Here is a 22,144-nt window from a genome sequence, read left to right on the forward strand (position 1 = left end):
GGGAGGGGTCTAATTTTCTGACTTCTGGAGGCACTATTGATGCTGGCTGCAAGGAGGTTGTTACTAGGGGGTATTTTGTTGCTGGCGGTCCATTGTTGCTGGGGGGGTGTCTTTTTTTTACTGGGGGGGGCTATTGTTCCTAGGTGCAGGGGTTCTTATTTACTGCTTTTCTTGTTATCATTCACAAATTCCATACAAAATCTTTAGTGCCACAAAATGATACTTGATTCTGTGTTCTCTAAAAGGGATGGTATTGGGAGGGGGCAGGAGGTGGAACCAAGGAACAGTGCTCGGAGGTGGGTAGGGGGTGGAACCAAGGAACGATGCTTGGAGATGGTTAGGGGCAAAGACAAAGGGTGACTCTGAAAGGAGGAGTTCCTGCTGAGAAAAAAGCCCTGAGGAGGATATAATGTATGTATTCTAACAGCAATTATGAAAGTAAGACACTCTGGGGAGCAAGGAAAATATATTCATTTCAACTTTAATGTGTTCCAATAGCCATTTACCAGCACAAATGACAGGTAGACACTGCAAAAGTTGTGATTGTGATACATTGGAAAAAACAATAATAGTAATAATATTAATAATATCGCATTCGCATATTACCTTAGCAGCTTGCTGTACTTTTTTTCCTCTCTCTCATATTCATTTTAGTAGCTGCATCACATGACTGGGAGTAGATTTGGTCATCAGTTGCATTACTGACTTCATTAGGTAACAGATTCATGCCACTGAAATCTCCAAAAATCTAGAAAAAAAACATACACATGCACAACATGAATCGCCATTGTAGTGGTCGCTGAGATATGATCTAGTGGGAGGGCAATTGCAATTTACCTTGTATAACTAGTGAAGGGTTCTACAGGACCCAGATAGGGCACAGGTTTACTATTCCTAACCTTTGGTCCTCTGGTGCATGATCATGCATAATTATTGGAAAAATGATCCAGTTCCTATATACCTAATAGGAAGAACTTTACTAATCCCCAAAATTTGATAAATACCACTAAAAACGTGTGAGTCCCTTGGATCCTATTAGCCCTATTAGCTTAGAAGACTCTGTGTTGGGGTGAATAATCTGTGCCCTGGGATATAGCTCAAGCAACCTGTCCATGCGGGAAATCAAATCACACAACAGTGAATCAAGAGTGAATCAATGACTGGCTTTCTCACTGTCTAATCAATTGAGTACGGTCCGTGATACTTTTTTTATTTGCACTAACATACAATTTTGAGGACAAGCTTTCGGGGTATGTCCCCCTTCTTCAAGGTCCAAGCAGTACTATTACAAATCACAAAGTTTAAGCAGAATGTTAGAAGGGATGAAAAAAAAAAAAAGGCTACAGATAAGATACAGCAAAAGGAGGGGGGGAGGGGGGATACTACACTCACACAGAGGGGGTCAAGCTAGCTAATAGTCATAAAACTGTTGGATAATGATTGAGGAATCCCATGTCCAAGTTAAGGCCGTTATCTCCTGTGTCAAATAAAATTATAATTCTTAGTTCAAAAGTTTTTCTTTCCTGAATGGATTTGAATTTTCCTTTCAGAACTAAAACATTGAGGTCTCCCATTGTGTGGCCTGGTTGTGTGAAATGGTGTCCTACAGGTGTGCAGAGGTAATCTTCTTTATGTTCCTTGATGGTATGTCTGTGCAAATTCATCCTTGTTTGCAACTTCTGTCCTGTTTCGCCAACATAAGATCCTTTGCTGCATTTTCTGCACTGGATAAGGTACACAACTAATCCAAATTCTAATTTGTGCTGCTCAGTTTGCTAAAACCGCAACAGTGCCATTAGGTGACTACTGAAAAAAATGCAGTGAATGAAAAGTGAATATTGCCTTCACGCTGTTGTGCAGAGAACGTGTCATGTCCAATTAAATTTAGCTGTTAAATTTGAGAATGATATAAGCCTAATACACACTATGAGAAAATCAGATAACTGATTGTCCATGAAAGTGCATATCATGATGTAGTTGGAATGGTATTGAATTGTAAGAAAATTATTGGCCAACAAAGGAAAACTTATGCAAACAGAGCTAAGTTTTAGCATAGTAGAAGAGTAAGTGTAGGGTTGTTCTTTGCTTATAATCAGACTTTGTGTTCACGTACGATAAACTTTTTCTAGCTTTCACCCTTGGTTTTTGTCATCTGAAAAGTCAGAATTGGCTCCTGAAAGCACTATACTAACGAACAGATAATCGACTGATCATTCCCCGTATGGATATTTTTGTACAATTTTCTTATCGTGTGTACGGGCCATAAGTGGAGCTTCACTTTAGTGCAATAGATTTTATGAAATTTACTTAATTTTCTATTTTAATAAAGAGGTTGTTAATTAACAATAATGAATTTCACTTTTAAATCAAAAAAGGGTTACATAAAATTTAAAAGGAATAATTATATCTTCATCTTAGTCTATCTCAGGAGTAAATCGGTGATATCAGCATTCAGCACTTCTGTTTGATTACAATGATGTTTGTTTTTTTGCATATCATCTTTATTACATTTGGATTAATGCAGGACAGAATATATAGAACCTCCTCATTAACTGCTGTCTTGCCTATAATATTAACATTAATTCACATTAATATTCCACATTCTTTCAGCTTCAGTATCTGAAAATAGCTTCCATACAAAAGGAGACAGCTTAAATCTAACAGCCTAATCTGTTTATATTGTATAGTAAATGACATCAAAGAGCAATAAAATCATTGTTAAGTATTCCACAGGGGACACGAATGCTCATTGGTAGCACTGTATACATCTCTCAATAAAATTTAAACATATCAACTCAAGAATTATGTAAAATAAGTACATGATCTATCTTTCATATATGAATACATTTTTTTTCATTTGATGTTTGTACTATTTCGTTTACCTTTTTTTAACTACCGCTATTGTATTTATTTTTTAACTACACACATCCCCAAGTTTAAATACAGCTACAATGCAGCTGTGTTGAACATCCGTTTCTAGAATATAATTGTAAATTGGTTACAACATACATACACAGCATATTATTGCAAATCTTGAAACCCCAGTAATTATAAAAACTAGAGGAAATAACAAAATGGTATTAATATTTATAAAAACTAGGGGTGCACCGGTGCCATATTTATTTTAGTGACAAGTACAAATACTGATACTTTGCAGTGCGATTTGAACCAATACAAAATGAATGGGCTCAAATTGCACTGCAAAGAATCACATATACCGTACTTTGAAAAGGAATGTGGTGTGATTCCTGTCCGAATCACATGCAGTTTCCCTGCGGGTGCCCTGTGACTGTTACATTTAATGCAATGGACATTTGGAGTAGGCCTGCTTAAATATTTTTTTACATGTACAGTACCTGCTTTAAGAATAACCACCCTAATCAGAAGACAAATACCAAGGACTCACATGCAGCCTCTGTTAATGGGGCATTGTGGGGGTGATCGTAGGAAGATACTTTTATAAAAGAAGCCAAATTAATTACAGTTACTTCAGTTTATTCAGTAATGAAACAGACCATTTGGGACTAAATGGAAGAGCTGAATTCAATGTGTTCCTGTAGTGACATTCTTTGCAGATCAAGCTATATTATTATTATTATACAGGATTTATATAGAGCCAACAGTTTGCTCAGTTCTTTACAATATAAAGGGAGAAAATACAGCAACAATAAATATGTTGCTTGTAGCGGGGATTGAGGCAGTGCTTGTAGCAGTGTTTTTTGTGACTGTATATAACTAAAGAAGAGTGATATGCTGCAAGTGCCCTAGATTTTATTTTCTTGGATTGCTAAATACCAAGGACATTTGGTGGAAAGGATTTAAATAATTATGTTATGTACATTGGTGTACCTAATGCAAAAACACTAGTGTCAACTTAATATGCTATTCAGATATAAAGGGGTGAATTTATAAAGGGTGTTGTAGACACCTTTCAGAATTCCAACAAATTGCTACATGGGTATAGACGACTTTCCCAGCACCAACAATAATTCAAAAACAGAAAATATATGTTTAAATAAATGTTTACATCTTTGTTACTAAAACATAAAACCATATCTCAAAATAAACACTGTAGGTTTAGGCCATAATGGAACAAAACCCCATAGATAACTCTCAAAGGATAAGTTCACCTTTGAATGCACCGGCCCCCGCTCCCCCACTTTGACAGCTAGCAGGGGATCTTCTCCCCCTGGCTAGCTGTCAAATTTAAAAAAAACCTGTGTTCTGTGAATGAGAAACTACAAGTCCCAACATCCTCAGCAGCTGTCGGCTTGTAGTTCTCAATGAACTACCATGACACTGTGGAGCACCGTGATAGTTCATTGAATCTTCCTGTGAGTATATATGCTTGCCTGTACATCCCATATGGGCAATCAGATATACTAACAGATCTGCAGGAGACCTGCATGGCACCATTGATCTGCTGATCATTGGTGCAATGTTTTATAGTATCCTGCAACAAAAAATAATAAATGTAACGTTTTTTACCTGCAAAAAAATGTGCATTTATTATTTTTTGTTATCCTTTAAGTGCAAGAGTCTTGATGTAGAAGCTTCCTGTTATGTTTCAAATATCACTCTTCACCAGGAGCATAAATTCACAAACTCATAGAGAGGTTAGCGTTTGCAAAACTACAGATGAAGGTTAAGAACAATAAGAACAATAAGCCTGGTGCTGCAATCCCATGGTGAAAAGGTTCTAAAAGGGGAAAAAGGGATAACTGTAAATGTAGAGATCTTGAGGGCAGTTTGCAGAGCCAAACCATAGCCCATAATGGGTCCATGTAAGAGCATGGCCAGCCACAAGACTCCAACACCAGAGAAGGTGCAAGTAGGATGGATTCCTGATGATATGACCAATTTTAGGACCAATCATTGGTTCCATGATACAGAATTTGCATTAGGGGTCAACCTGAAAACTAGAAGTAATTTTGTAAGAATCTGTCACAGCCATAGTGGAAGGTTTTTAACCAGTTCCCACCCACAATACATTTACTGTGGGCAGACTGCATGAGCATGTTGGATGACATACATGTCCGTCATCCAGCCTGTTCTGAGATCCCTGCTATCCCAGCTACAGCAGGATTTTGTCAGCAGGTCCTGGCCAATTTACACTTGTTAGGTGTACAGTTAACCCATTGATTGCCTCTTGATGGTAATCCCTTCCCAGCCAGTGTGATTAGTACAGTGACAGTGTACAGTATAATATCTGATCACTGTAGTAGTGTCACTATTAATATCATTGACAGTCAGTTAGAGTAATCCCCAACGAGGGTCTGTTAGAGCCAGATTACCCACCACACTATCACAGTCGCATTATAACTAGCTGATCAGAACCAGTATTCTCGCATTCTTTCTGTTAACATTTTTTACTTTACTTTTTTTATTTCTTTTTTCTCTAATCTTCTATAATGATTCTTGCCCTGGGATATATCATATGTGGCAACACATTTTAAAGGAGGAGCAGGAAAGTATGACATGTTTGTTATTTAAAATAAATAACTTTACAATCACTTTAATTACCCCCAAATCTGAGATATTAATAAATTACTATTTGCTCTGCTGTCTCACAGCACCCTCAGGCTCACCCATCACCCTTGGATTGTACCTAATCCACTTCCCTACTTTAGCTTGTTTGCAAGTTTGACATTGATCTGTCTAAAATGTTTATTTTTTTTTTTTGTATGTTTCATGAGTTTGTTTACCTAATGTTTGATGCAGTGACTGCTTTGCAGACTGTCTTCCACATCTTCCCCTCTACCCAGATGCAATTGTGCTGCCCCAGTGTTAAGGAAACAGAAGACCCCCATGTTTTGCCTTTTAGACTGTAAGTTCTCACAAGCAAGACATTTATTGTCCTCTTGCTTTGAATTGTTTTTCAATTGTACTGTCTTTTTTTGTTTTGTACTGTGTGGCAGAAACTGTTTGCATTATATAAATCCTGAATAATAATAATAATATTAATAAGAAACAGAAAGCATTTATATAAATTTGATGTACTGGGGGTACATATTTAAAGTGTAATAAAGGAAAAACATTTTTTTTAGATTTTAATGCTGCCTGCACCCCCATTAGGCATATTCACCCTTTGTATTAGTACTGTTTACTGTTATCATTGAAAGTAAAATTAAAAGAATATTCCAAATTTTGGGTTGGCATCAGAACACTAAGAGGGCAAATCTTCTAATGTGGACACTAGTTCTGGTAATCCTGGTGACACACCAGAATTCCCTCACTTTTGAGGGATTTCCCTTCACTTCCTGTTTTTGCTGTGAGAGAGGAAATCAAGGGAAATCTCCCCAATGGGACACAGATGAAAAACAAATAATGGGGGTCATAACTCTCCCTTATTCTAACAAAAATGAAAAAAAAAAGTTTGTTATCAACATTTTAGGGTGCCCTGACCACCAATGTTTTAGGGGGCACTTTCTACAAACCTTTAAGAGTGCACTCACCAATGATCATCAACCTTTAAGGGGGTACTCACCACTGACTAACAATGCAAGAGTGCGCTGCTGCTGCTGACTGCTACTCTGTTATGTGATGCGGAGTTGTACTTTACATCGAGTACTTACACGTGGAGCATTGAATGAATATATGAAGTTCTTCTTTAAGGTAGGATCAGCAAAGTTTGAGTCATTTACTTATATTCTGTGTGCATGAAAATTATACACAATAGATTTCTTTTTGCATTAATGTGCATTTTGTGAGTATAAGGATTCTGGCAAAGTTTATACAGATAACAGACTCATGTATTATTTATCTGTCCTCATTTAAGCCACCTCTTTTGTTTGATGCAACCTAGCCACATCCGCAGTTCCTTTCCTGAGTGTGCCTAGGGGTGCCTCAGAGTTTTCACAATCTTAGGAAACCTCTATCAACAGTGACCAAGGTGTGTAAATGGCTGAGGAACTGGAAGGAAAAGCTTGAGATGTTGAGAGAGAGCCTCTGGGGACTGGGTGCTCAGTTAAGTGAAACTACTGAAAAACAGTACTGGGGGTTATTATTGTGCAGTGCTGGTGGTTATTATTTTGCTCGGGATTATGGCTTTCCCTGACAATTTCTGGAGGTTATTGCTAGCCCTGACATTTGTTGGGAGTTATTGCTTGCCATGACATTTGCTTGGGGTTACTGCTGGCCTTGAACCATGCTGGGATTATCATTCCTGGTACTGACACAAACAATGGGACTGGTATTGACACAATCTCTTTAGTATATCCCTAGGCTCTATTGTGTCTACATTATAGCAAAGCAACAAATAAAGATAGCACACTACAAGCCACACACAGTGAAACAACACACACTTTAATGTCCATGCCCACTTTTGTCCACATCCATAAGTGTGTGCCCACTGTTTTCTTCTCAATTTATTCAAGATGGGTGGCTCACATAGCATACAACATTTTTTCTCAATTCCTTCAAGGTATTACTTCTAATTCTTTTAAAATGTTGGAAAATAAGTTATTTTATACCCACTGTCACCAGTTATAGAGCTGATTTTTGTGCCTAAAAGTGACTAGAGTGTATGTTCTTTTTACACTGTTAAAGATTTCTGTATTACATTGTATTTCTCATTATGTTATGTGTGTGTGCATTTATTATACCATGGGATTCAGAGTATAGGACTTAGAACCCTTATTTAGTCCCTTTTATCATCCTGAATTCAAAATCTCATACACACAGACAAAGTAGATTACATTCTTTTGCAAGAGACTAGAAATAACACTACTAGAGCCCTGAATGTGATCCATTCCATGCAAACCAGCTCCATTCTGCAGTACCATTTCAACAACACTATCCCATCTGCAATTATATTGCATCATTTTATATTCTCTTATCTAAATTTATATGGTGATAAGTTCAAAATGTGTATTCCAAGTGGTGTTTATACCCATTTTGTAAGCTTTAACTACATATAGTATCTGTGTATGGATTATAAATAAAAAATATTGAAAGAAAATCAATAATATTTTACAAATAGACACTAGAGATATGAAGGTCAACTGTGTGTATTTCCAACATCTTATATAGACCACTTGATTTATTGTTTTAGGTAAATACATATCTCATTCTCCTCACCTAACATTTTGTTGAGGGATGCATGTATCACATAAAGGGGTATTATCTATATAATATTACTTTAAAATTTAGTATGAAATGTCAAGTTTGCGAGCACCAATCTCTAGTCTATATATTCATTGTATTCACATTGCATATTATATTCTGGACCTGCAGTATCTATATATTCATAGTCAAGAGAAAAAGCTGATTTTATTCTTTCTTTTGAGACTTCTTTATGAAATTTTTACAAACATCTCAGTTGCATTGAGCTTATTTCCAATTTGTACTTCTTATCCTTTCTTTGCCCTTCTTCCCTTTCCAATTTAGGCCTTCCTTTAGGAATCTTTCTCCAGACTTAGTTACTATAATTTTCTTGACATGACATGACCACCTGAGCATGTACATTCATAATAGCCAATTGTAACTCCTGTGTCAGTGATATGACATTATCTATAGGAAATTTGATTGGTGGCAATTTATTACTGGTCTTTGCATTTCAGGTTTTATTTTTTAATGCATGGTGAACAAGTTCAAATGTGTCAAATGTGTACAGGCTCCAATAAACTTTGCTTTTATATAAAACATTGAACATATAAAACTGTGTGACCATAGAACACTCCTAGGAGTTTAAGTTTTTCCACAAATATACAGAGACCCTTCTGTAAAATGACAAAACATGCAGATTTCAAGTCTTGACCTTGAGAGCAACTTATGTGTCCTTTTATCATGCAGCGGTAAATGACCGCTGCTCAGTCCTCCAGCATTCTCGGAGAAGACAGTTCTCCTCTGAATGCCTTTTTATGAAGCAGTGTAGATCAGTTCTCCGAATGAAGGGAGAAGCGATCCACAAATGCTTTGAACGCTAGGAAACGGCTGCTTTTACTATAATCTCGCAAGATTACAGTAAGAGATCAGTCAAACACCATTTACTAAGCAGCAGTAAATTATCGCTGCTTCATTTGCGGTTCCTCCGATTCTCCAGCTCTGAGCTGGAGAATCTGGAGGGAGAACACAGAACGCCACTGAAGGGCTGACATCGCTCCTTCATATACTGGCCATCTGTGTCCTGAAATGATCAGCGGAGAACATGTTCTCCACTGATCATCTCTGTTTCCTAAACCACAAATGATCGGAGATCAGCAACAATCCTCAGGATCGCCGCTGATCTCTGTTTCATAAAAGGACACCTTATTGTCTTAGCACCACAGCAATATCTCAATTCAACACATATCGTAACAGGTAGGGATGTTATTTTCTTCAGAACATGTAGATTTTAATTCTAAAATGTCATTTTTTTAAAGGCAAGGCCTGCTTTAATTGTATGTACTGGCATTTTGAAGGAAACCAAAATGTTGAACTCTACATGTGATGATGTGAACGAAGCAATGCTGGGCTCTGAAAACGGAACATTTTCCTAGCATAATTGGAGCTTAAACGATATACAAAATCTGAATTAATTTACTTGTACAGTATGAGTGAAGAAATGTAATTCCTTGCCCTTTATAAGCTTGTTTACTGAGAGATGCTGGGACATCAACTGTCACTAGAAATGCTGTAACCTTTGCTGAAGAAGATGAAGATTTCACTTTTTGCTAGTATTAATTTGGTAACATTCAAAGATGTTAAATTTACTAGTTATAAAAAAAACACAGTTCACAGCCAATTCCATTATGAGAGAAAACAACCTCGAGCATAAGCCTAAGAATACACAGAAACTAATTTGTTTTTATTAAGGGAGGAAAGATGGGGTGGACAGTTAAAAAAAAAATCAAAGGAACCTGGGGCTAGAATTGCTATTCTAATTATGTGACCTATTGTGGCACCTGTTATCATAGCAAATGCAAGTATCTGTTAATGTAGATGGCAACACTTTAGAGACAAACACACATTTAGCAAGAGTGGCACAACAGTTGACATGCTAAATTCTGAAGATGCCCTTTAATCAAGTCTTATAAATGTAATGTATTCAGCAATGCTTTTCAAAACTGCTTGTTGTTGTAAGAGTTCAGTTGCTTTGAGCAGTTGTTCTTTTGAATTTTGAATTCCTACATTCACAGTGACTTAAAGAGAAAAAAACAGACAAATAGATTACAAGCGCCACACTTTTTCTGTGGAGGAAACTGCATTTTTTCCATTTACCCTAATGGAATACCCTTAAGAGTGGTAGTAATATGACACTACCCTAATGTAATATAATATTAAAACAATACTGCTTTTTTTCTATTGTTGGTTATATTTAGCTATACATCTTTGCAGTTATAAGTTATAATTTATGGAAAAGTACAGAAAGATGATAATACATGTGATGGTATATAGGCTGTTTCATTTTGAGAATGAATGAGAGGGGTGTAATCTAGCATAAGCATTTTGCTAAAGCCAACACAGCCTCTGAATAGTGTAGATTACATTTAACCAGCACTTTAATAAAAAAAAAAGAAGAATGTGCAAATGGATTTTGTAGGACGTTGATCTTTCAATAACATGTTTAGTTTGTCTTGGAAGTGTTGTATTTAAAGGAAAAGTTCACATTTACTTAGGAATTAATCATACCAATATAACTGTACATTATAACATACCTCAACAATGGCTCCATCAGGTAGCCGAAGAAACTGTCTATAAAGTTCTTGAAAACCCTTAAGATGTATGGTATAAATTAATATGTGAGTGGTAATGTCTTTTGATCCATCCTGATAACTTGCTAAGTCGTGAGGCTCCAGGTGCTGGACATCAGAATTTGAAATTGAGCTTTTGTTGGTTGCTTCTTTCTTCCAAATGTAATCATATACTGCAATCTAAACAAAGCCGTCAATGATCAGTAAATGCCTTTAAGGATTAAATAATGCAAAATTCTACATTTTGTTTGAAACAATTTAAACACACTGATCTATAACTGTACACTTTAATCCATCACTTTACTATTTGGTAAGTTGTGCAAATTGGAAATTAGTAGATGCCATTTTTGTGGCTTGTGTCTACATTTACATTTCACATTTTTTATAGAATGATGCATGTTGATGGAAGGGATCTAAAATGTAAATGCTACTGTAAATAGTTGGAAATGATTTCATTTTTTGTTGGGTAATACAGGGAAAATACAATGCTTTTGCATAAATAAATAACCTTTTCTGTTTACAAGATCATTTTTTAAATTAGAAATAGTTCAACTAAACTTCTTATTATCCTTTCAGGAAACCAAGTTATAGATAACCGCATTAGCAAAAAAAAACAAAAAACAATCACATGCTGCCTGTCAGGTGTGCTTGGATCAATGACTGATCGCCATGACAAATGCTTCAACAGTTAAAACAGTTTATGTATATGCATTTCAACTGTGTATTCAATTGTTTTCCTGGAGTTCAGTTTCATGTGTCAAATACAGATCATATAGAAGTTGCCAAAGCAGCACATGTAGTAAGTATATTATCATTTAACCAAGCTACTGACGTTACGTAATATTACACAATTTAAATCTTGAAACAAATCCTCTGAACAGTGCTGGCAAATTCTGCATAGGTTTTAATGTTTGCAAGTGATGACATTGATATAGTTGAACACTGGTACTGTGCTTCAGCAGAACAGTGTGCTTTCGGATGTAAGTTCCTTGGAAAGTGATTAAAAACTAAAAAAAAAAATCTTGGCAGTTTTGCCCACACTCACTTTGTTTGTTATGTTTGAAGTGTTGTAAAATTTATACTTGTAATGCCAATAAAAACTTTATTGCAGTTTCATTGATGTCTGGTTTTCCAAAAGCCTGGAATATTTCAGTGCCTGTCACTCCTAACAAGCATAGTTTTATTAAACTTCCAATCTGTAGCATGTTATCAGGTTAGACAATTCTTTAGCAATATTTCCAGAATCCAAGTAATCATGCTGAAATGGAAAATTGTAGAAAGTGTCTCGCCATATACAAAATGTGATGAAATGTAAGAAACTACCTGAAGCTGCCCATCATGGAGCTCCATACATTTGCAGTGATATCTATCCAAATTAGTTTTTTTTTCATAAATTCTTCTAAATTATTATTGTGAAATTGAGATTCAATTACTTTTGTGGCTCTTTTTCTATTAACTATATATGCCTACCTGAGAAAAGACTTTTCCCCGAGAAACACTACACAAGCAGATTTTAGAGATTTGACTAGTTTGGTACACATTTACACAGCAATGAATGCATGACTTGGCTAGTGCAGAGAAAGTCTGCCCCGATTATCACTAGGCCCCTACACAATCTCACCACTTGTATTTTCAGAACAAACCTAGATGACAAAAAAATGGATTTTAATGGACAAAGCGGCTGTATATTCCAAACCTTTATGCCAATAACTGTAATTAACAGAAATAACAAATTAAATGAGTTGATAGCCCCTGAAGGCGCATCAAAAAATACAAAACAACATTCAAGCCAGAACATCATATCTGTGGCCCAATCTATTACTAGGTTCCTAGTTGGATTATACTACCTCTGGGCCGATAACAGAAAACCTGCCACAGAGTACCCCTCTGTATGCTGGTCCTAGTTCACACACAATTGAACCACATTAGAACATGGAACTTCATACCTTAGTTGACTGCCCACCCACTTTATGCAAATAAATGCCTTCAAAGACTCTCAAAACCCACCATGATAGTTTATGCATGACACCTTATGCTTGAGTGCATCTTCCCACTCTCATGTAGGAATGAGCCACCAGACCAAATGTTGCTTATTTGGAGGTTCAGGAAATGAACTAAATAAGTATTTGGCACAAATGTATGTATGTACCTGTACAATTGTAAACCTACTTTTATCCTTGTTCTTATCTTGCCTTGTTACTTGCAAAACTTAAATAAAAATAAGTTGAATATAAATAACTATTTGGCTGAGTGAAACTTCTTGCTTCAGCAGGAAGCAAACTATTTAGCAGCAGTATTACTACTACTGTTAAATGTGACAGCTTCCCACTTAGGATCCCTACTGGATCTTAGGAATCTGGTAGCCACCGGCATCCTAACAATCAGTGACTCATGTCTTCCTGGCCCATTCAACTATCAGCCAAGGATTCCAAGCTGAGAGGTGAATGTAAAACAAAAGAGTGGATTTAAGTTTAAAAATGGAGTGGCTTCAAAATTCATAGCAGGCCTTTCAAATATGATCCTGTCAATATTTGGTCAATTACGTTACCCTGTAACCCCATCCCTTTGAATTCATTTAACAGTGGGGACTAGGAGCCACCATTTATAGTTGGTATAGCAATGGGAGTGGGTGTGTCTGTGGGTTTTTTATTTGTCAGGTCCGCTGGTGTTATTCATCTTGATTGATGAGGATCTGCATTACTGGATGACAACAGATTTACATTGTATAACGTTTTGGGATTTTTCATTTTTTTTATTAAAAGACTTGTCCAAAAGTGAGATGCCATTATTTGCTGTTTACAATTTTTTTGTGAATGAGTACTGGTACAACAGTATGTACCCCTTTATTTTTTTGTAATTAACTTTTTATTGACTTTCAAACATATTACAATAAGCTGTCACAAAGGTAAATGTAAAATAAGAGAGGGAGAGAAAGCTGGAAAACTAGCTAATCGATGAGAGGTTCATAAGTACATACAATGTCAATACAGAACAGTGAAATAGCAATCAATCACAAACAATCTGAGCAGACAAATCAGAGTTATAGGTGTCCCATGGGTCCCAAACTGCGTCAAACGCAGGGACAGTAGCAGCGTGTAAAGCAGTTAGGTACTCCATCTTTCTAATCTCTGCTATAACCTTCATCAGTTCCAGTAACGTGCGGGATATAGAGGAAAATGGGAATTGTTCTCCTGGATGCCTTGAAAATGTGGGTGGAAACTTTCTGTGCACATTTAGAGAGACCCGAAAAAGGTAGACCCAGCAGAAAGTAAATAGGCTCAAAAGAACAGGAGCCCACAAACGTAGCCGCAATAGGGTAAGGACCTCCCTCCAAAAGGGAGCAATGGACCGGCAATCCCAAAAAATGTGGAAAAGAGCGCCAGTTTCCTTCCCACAACACCAGCAAACAGAAGAAACATTCGGGTTACGAGTATGGAGAACCTCAGGAGTCTTGTACCAAAACATCAGGATCTTATAAATATTTTCTTTGTACACTACACACATAGAATATTTAGAGGCAGCTTCCCAAATCCTGTTCCATTGATCCAAACAAATATCGCATTGAAGGAAACGGGACCATTTACGCATATAAAGGTGAGTATCAATAGAAAGAGGGCAGGCATCTAAAAGCAATTTATACGTAGCAGATATTATGCCCCATTGGTATGGGCCTTGGATGCAGATATGCTCAAAAGGGATAGGTTTCTCAAGAGTCAGCGAAGAGGCTTTGGAGGCAAAAAAATGACGTATCTGTAAATAAACAAAATACTGATGGGGTGGCATACGAGCAGCTTTTTGAATGTCAGGGAAGGATTTAAGCTTGCGAGTTACTGGATTGACCAAATGTCGCAATTGGAATAGATTAGCCTCAGCCCAAGGACGCACTCGAACCATGGCCAGACTATCTGGGAGACTTGGATTAAAAACAAAGTTTGGTCAAGGGGGAACACCTTGGAGCCTAGGGCAAATCTAACCCTATACCCTCTCCATATAAACAACATAAACTGCGGGGGTCCTAATAGGAAACGCTTGTGAGAAGATAAGGCAGTTTTGGCCATAGACCAGAGAAGAAAACAAGGGTCCGTGGGACTGAGTTGTAGAGGTTCAATCTCTGTCCATTTATTAGGGGGGTGCTGGGAGGACCACAAGACAAGGGTCTGGAGGTGGGTAGCTAAATAGTATGATACAATGTCTGGAGCCCCCAAGCCCCCATGGATCGAGGGGAAAGAAGGATAGTACGAGCAATCCGATGTGATTTGTTCTGCCAGATGAAATGGAGAAAGGACTTCTGAAGAGAACACAATTTGGGCATGGGGATAGGGACAAGAAGTGTCTCAAACAGGTACAGAAGCTTGGGTAATATAGTCATTTTCAGTATGTTGATCCATCCAAGGAAAGAAATGGGAAGAGAGTCCCATGATTTTAAGGATTGGGAAAATGCATGGAACAGAGGAGGGAAATTAGCCACATAAATGTAGTGATATGAGGAAGTAAAGTTAGTACCTAAGTATTTCAGGGAATGAGGACACCACCTGTAGGGATAGTTTATCTGAAGGTAGGATAGGACTAGAGGTGAGATATGGAGTGGTTGTTCTTCAGTTTTGGACGCATTAACTTTATATCCCGACAAGGCACCAAAGAGCTGTAAAGTACGGTGCAAAACAGGTAATGAAGTATGGGGTTCCATCAGTGTCAGCAAAATGTCATCAGCAGAGACAATTTAAAGTCACAGTCATGAGTGCGTATCCCGTGTATGTCTGGGTTGGATCTAATGGCGATGGCCAGGTGTTCCAAACAAAGGATAAACAACAGGAGGGAAAGCGAGCATCCCTGGCATGTACCATTTGACATCCGGAAGGAGGGGGACAGGAATGACGCTAATTTGACCTGGGAGGTGGGGGTGGAATATAGAGCTTTCAGGGCTGCCACAAATGGACCACTAAACCCAAATTTCTCCAGGACCAGAAACATATAAGGGCAGCTATGTCGGTCAAATGCTTTTTGGGCATCCAAGCTCAACAAGAGAGCAAAAGTCGAGGATTTATTAACAAGATCGATCAAATCGATGGTCCTCATTGTGTTATCCGTGGCATGTCTGGCCAGTACATAACCCACCTGGTCTCAGTGTATAAGCTTGGATATACATCTGGCCAACCTATTAGCCAAAATTTTGTGAATCTCTTGTAGACAGAGTTTAATAAAGCTATAGGGTGGTAATTATCTGGGAGGGAGTGGTCCTTGTCTGGTTTAGGAATCACTGAGATGTATGCACGTGTGAAATCATCATGCGGGGTCAAGCCTTTCAAAAGATCTTGGAACAAGGATAGAAGATGGGGGGCCAGGGTGCCTATAAAAGTCTTATAGTACGAGTAAGGAAGACCATCAGGTCCCAGAGATTTGTGCGTAGGGAGGTGTTTGAAAACATCTAGCAATTCCTCAGAGGAGATGTCTGCATTTAAAGCCAAGACATCAGAAGGTGACAAGCCTGGATGTTGCAAGGGGTCGAAGAAAGCATCAAAAGTTGCCTTCTGGGGGATATGGGTGGGGGGTGAACATCAGGGCCTAGGCAATTGTAGAGCTTCTTATAATATTCCCCAAATACAGTAGCCATTACATGCGGGTCATATGTGGCTCTGCAATCCGAATGGAGTAGGTGACCTGGTAGCGAGGGGGATGGCTGAGATTTGAGTCTATTTACAAGCATGCGATGAGGTTTATTAGAGAATTCATAGAATTTCTGTTTACCCCAGGAAAGAGACTGGGCAGTTTTGCGAAGGTCAAGGGCTTTGATTTGGTTGCATAGGTCGGTTACCTTCCGAAGCCGAGCAAAAGATGATTTGTCTAGGAGCCGTCCTTCAGCCAGGGAGAGTTGTCGTAAAAGAGATTGTCTGGTGCTTACCAAGGTCTTCTTCGATCGAGCGCCCATAGAGATACAAAGGCCTCTAAAAACAGCCTTGTGAGCTTCCCATAGGGTTGAAGAGGAGGCAACTTAACCAACATTACATTGCAAATATGCCTCCAACCCCTGAGAGAGTTCCTCTCGAAGGTGGTCTGAATGCAGAAAACTCTCATTGAGGCACCAGTGACAGACTTTGGGGGGGAGGTAGGGAAAAGAAGGTTAAGCGTTAGAGAGGCATGATCTGTCCAAGTTATAGGGTTGATCTCGGAAGAAACCATAAAGGGGAGCAGGGGGGGCGGTGACAAAAAAATGATCCAATCACGAGAACACACAATGCGGGGTAGAGTAGAATGTGAACTGTCTATGAAGGGATACCCGCCAGGCATCAGACGATGCTCCCGTATCCGTTTACGGAAAGTTTTCAAGGAGCATTGTCTTTTTGAAGGAGTAGATGCAAAAAGAACCTTCCTATCCATGTTAGGAGATATAATCAATTCTCCTCCGACAATCATATGTGGGGTGGATAGTAAACATAGTTTGTCTAGCATTTGAGAGAGAAATGTCAGCTGACCAGAATTAGGTGCATACAGGTTCAATAGGACAAGTGGGGAACCTTCGTACATTCGTACATGACAGCAGCCTTAAAGTCATCATAAAACAACATTAGGTATATCAGCTGTATAACCAAAATATGCAAGAAAATTATCATCAATGAGGGAAAACAGAAAACAACAGGGATAGGGAACCAGGCAATTAACAAGGCAAGAAGCCTAGTGTACAAAAATACATAATTCAAAACAAAAGCCATAAGGATCATGGCTAGAAACAAAGATATCAGCAAATATATACACCCGGGAAAGTGGATCATGTGCCCCCCCACCACTTTCTTATTCACATGGGACAGCCTGGTATCAAGGGACCACCTTATTTTTAAAGGTGCTTTCCATGTTCCGATAAGCTACCTCCCACTAACTCTCTCAACCACCTGGTCAGGGTTGTGGGGAAGAGGCCTGGGTTCTCATCAATATAAGAACAAGGTGCTTCAGGAAAAGAGACCTGTATCTACAGCACATCCATTTTAGCATCCCTAATAAGCTCTTAATAAGCTCCCACATAGTTGAACACCAACAAGTAGGACCAAGCTATCAGGGGTCCATCGAGCAAAGCATAACAATGAATTTCTGACAATACACAGAACTGCATCATGCCAGGTACCTCTGTCAACCTTCCTATGCTTTGCTCCATGAAACTTCCAATTGTCTGACATTGGGCCAGACATGAGCCCATCTTCCTTCCCAATAAATGTATGAATGCTCTGATGTCCAGACCAAGCACGTCTTGGACCTTGTAAATAAGGAAGCTGCAATTTTTTTTATTGTTTTTGTTGTAATTAATAGGCCAATACATACTGTAAGTATGATTGTATAGCTAACACCTTTTGGACTTTCATCTGCCTATTCATTGCCCTATTGCTTCCCCCTCAACATCTATATAATCCCTTATCCTTAAAGGACATGGTATGGATTTTGAGAGGGAACACCAAACAAAAAACAAGCAAAATAATGTAGAGCCTCCCTAAAAATTTGTAGCAGACATGAACCAGATGACTCTAATATGACAAGTGCCACCATGATGATCCTCTCCTTTCAGTTTTTCATTACAAATGACAGCTCTCTAGCTTTCAGTTTAATTTCAAGAAACTGTCCTTGGATCTTGGCTAATATCATTTAGCAAATATGGTCATGAATTATTTTTTTTTGTGAGTGAGTAACTAGGGGTACTATGTAACACCTATTCAATAGAGTAGGGACAATTGGATATCTGGGGCCTCCTTATTCTGAAATGGGCTTCCAGATAGGTATCCACACATCTGCAGGGCCAAGAATGTAGGAAAGAGGCTCTTTTCCCCATTAACATGGGGATAAGGTGGTTTGTCAGGGGAGTGGCATGGTACCCTCCCCATGTTGGAAGAATGTGGAAAGATTACTTCCCACCCCAACCAGGCTGCATGCTTTAATAGGGGTCTAACATGGATATTTTGGGGGGACCCCATGCTATAGTTTTCCTATTTTTTGTGTGGAGTACTCTCCTTAAAATCCACCCAAAACTCCTATCCAGGATAGGATGTTGATGGGGACAAAGACCTTATCCCCACATCCCTGCCCTGGCTCAGTAGATGTGGGGGTCTGTGTTGGGGGAACTTCTTGGAATCTGGAAACCCCCTTTAACCAATTCAATACCGGGCACTTTTACACCCTTCCTGCCCAGGCCAATTTTCAGCTTTCAGCGCTCTCACACTTTGAATGACAATTGAGTGGTCATGCAATGCTGTACTCAAACTAAATTTTTAATATTTTGTTCCCACAACTAGAGATTTGTTTTGGTGGTATTTAATCACCACTGGTGTTTTTATCCTATACTAAATTAACAAAAAAAGACGGAAAATTTTGAAAAAAAACCCACGTTTTCTGTTATAAAATTTTGAAAAGAAATAATTATTCTTCATAAATTTAGGCCAAGATGTATTCTGCTACATTTCTTTGGTGGAAATAACCCAAACCAGTATTTATTATTTAGTCTGTAGGAAAGTTGTAGAGTCTACAAACTATGGTACATACAGTCATGGCCGAAATTGTTGGCACCCTTGATATTTCTCCAGGAAATCATGTATTTCTCACGAAACGTATTGCATTAACACATGTTTTGCTATACACATGTTTATTCCCTTTGTGTGTATTGGGACAAAACAAAAAAAGGGAGGAAAGAAAGCAAATTCGACATAATGTCACACAAACCTCCAAAAATGGGCTGGACAAAAGTATTGGCACCCTTTCACAACTGCGGATAAATAAGAATGTTACAAGCATGTGATGCTCCTGTAAACTCACCTGGGGCAAGTAACAGGTGTGGGCAATATAGAAATCACACCTGAAAGCAGATAAAAAGGAGAGACGTTCACTTAACCTTTGCATTGTGTGTCTGTCTGTGCCACACTAAGCATGGACAACAGAAAGAGGAGACGAGAACTGTCTGAGGACCTGAGAACCAAAATTGTGGCAAAATATCAACAATCTCAAGGTTACAAGTCCATCTCCAGAGAACTAGATTTGCCTTTGTCCACAGTGCGCAACATTATCAAGAAGTTTGCAACCCATGGCACTGTAGCTAATCTCCCTGGTCGTGGACGGATGAGGAAAATTGATGAAAGATTGCAACGCAGAATAGTCCGGATGGTGGATAAGCAGCCCCAAACATGTTCCAAAGACATTCAAGCTGTCCTGCAGGCTCAGGGAGCATCAGTGTCAGCGCGAACTATCCGTCGACATTTAAATGAAATGAAACGCTATGGCAGGAGACCCAGGAGGACCCCACTGCTGACACAGAGACATAAAAAAGCAAGACTACAGTTTGCCAAAATGTACTTGAGTAAGCCAAAAGCCTTCTGGGAAAACGTCTTGTGGACAGATGAGACCAAGATAGAGCTTTTCGGTAAAGCACATCATTCTACTGTTTACCGAAAACGGAATGAGGCCTACAAAGAACAAAACACAGTACCTACGGTAAAATATGGTGGAGGTTCAATGATGTTTTGGGGTTGTTTTGCTGCCTCTGGCACTGGGTGCCTTGACTGTGTGCAAGGCATCATGAAATCTGAGGATTACCAAAGGATTTTGGGTCGCACTGTAGGGCCCAGTGTCAGAAAGCTGGGTTTGCGTCCAAGATCCTGGGTCTTCCAGCAGGACAATGACCCCAAACATACGTCAAAAAGCACTCAGAAATGGATAGCAAAGAAGCGCTGGAGAGTTCTGAAGTGGCCAGCAATGAGCCCAGATCTAAATCCCATTGAACACCTGTGGAGAGATCTTAAAATTGCTGTTGGGAAAAGGTGTCCTTCCAATAAGAGAGACCTGGAGCTGTTTGCAAAGGAAGAGTGGTCCAAAATTCCGGGTGAGAGGTGTCAGAAGCTTATTGATGGTTATAGGAAGCGACTGATTTCAGTTATGTTTTCCAAAGGGTGTGCAACCAAATATTAAGTTAAGGGTGCCAATACTTTTGTCCAGCCCATTTTTGGGGTTTTGTGTGACATTATGTCATATTTGCTTTTCTGCCTCTGTTTTATATTTGTTCCAATACATACAAAGGGAATAAACATGTGTATAGCAAAACATGTGTTAATGCAATACCTTTTTTGTGTGAAATACTTGATTTTCAGGAAAAATATCAAGGGTGCCAACAATTTCGGCCATGACTGTATATGAAAATCGATCAATCCTGAAGTACTGATGGCCAATCTAATTTCCTGAGACCCAAAAATGTCAGGACAGTACAGATATCTCCCAAATGACCCCTTTTTGCAAAGTAGACAGCCCGAGGTATTTAATAAGAGGCATGGTGAGCTTTTTGAAGTTTTAATTTTTTGTCATCATTTTTTAGAAAATGTTTCACCATTTTTTTCTTTTACATATTGTCACCAGTGCAGTACAGCATCATCATATAACTGGTGTTGTGGTGATCAGGGACACTGACTGGTGACAGTACGAAAAAAAAAGTTATAATTTGTTTTATTTTTTTTTAAGATTTGCACATTATGATTGATTTTAGTAAAGAATTTATTTGCTATAAGCAAGCATTTAACTGAATGAAATTGATTCATTCATGTTTTTTGTTTTGATTAGCTGTGATTGGCCACAGCTAATCACATGACACGTATGGGCTGTGATTGGCCCAGTTTGTGCATGTGATCACTGTGACCAATGACAGCTAATGACACAATTGTATATAATAAATGGCATGAAAGGAAGCCATCCATTGTTTACAATTGTCATGTGACCTGCTGTAATTGGTCACAGCGAGTCACATGGTACTGACAATGTGCTGGTACACAGATCTGTCATAGGCTCCATGGCCCCATGAGCAGGCGTGATGCGCAATCCAGGAAGGACGTCATATGAAGCCCACCGGGATCGACGAGAGTCATGCTCAGGCGTCATTCTCCTATTGGCTGAGTGGGAACAGGTTAAAATGGGGGGAACCATATATATCTGGCCTATGTGAATTACTAAGGAGTATATGGTACCCCTTGTAACTCATTCACAAAAAAGAAAGATACAATCAAATACACCCACACCATAACAAAGTCCTTTTTTGATAAAAAAGTCCCACAGTGTGAATCCATCATGAATCTTGACATCCAGCCAATCTCATATCACCAGTCTTGTATCGCCATTCTTAAGGAATGATGACCTGAAAAGCAGCATAAATTGATCCTGCCCTCAATAGACTTTTGCCATGAATGACAGGTTGCTGGTTAGCAGCCAAATGTTAACAAGCCAGTCAGTAATGCTGGCTGTCATAATTGACCAGATAAGAAAAAAAAATATTCATTTTAAATTGCTTGCAAATTATATTTCATTGCCAGCTTCTTTAAAAAAATAAGAAAAAAATACATAACACGCAAACCCCTCCAAAGGTTCCCCAAATACATAGCAGACCCATGGAGGTTAAATGAAATTTCATTTGCTGGCAATTTTAAACATTTTTCCAGTAAATGTCAGTGCTGCTGCAGCACTTT

The 22,144-nt window shown here is 38.6% G+C and overlaps 1 protein-coding gene across 1 annotated transcript in view; it reads right to left on the bottom strand.

Moving 5' to 3' along the window:
- Positions 1-607: 607 nt before the first annotated feature.
- Positions 608-22,144, bottom strand: part of LOC149458319 (uncharacterized) — a 171,360-nt gene continuing 149,823 nt past the window's right edge. The window contains exons 7-8 of the mRNA XM_089682144.1: positions 10,638-10,853; positions 608-748 (exon numbers count right to left, since the gene is read on the bottom strand). Of these exons, the coding sequence (XP_089538270.1) occupies positions 608-748; positions 10,638-10,853 (357 nt within the window). The remainder of the gene's footprint in view (positions 749-10,637; positions 10,854-22,144) is intronic.

This window comes from Staurois parvus, unplaced genomic scaffold (genome assembly GCF_062004578.1).
Source record: "Staurois parvus isolate SC_StPar_1 unplaced genomic scaffold, SC_StPar_1.0 ptg000287l, whole genome shotgun sequence".
Lineage (NCBI taxonomy): Eukaryota > Metazoa > Chordata > Amphibia > Anura > Ranidae > Staurois > Staurois parvus.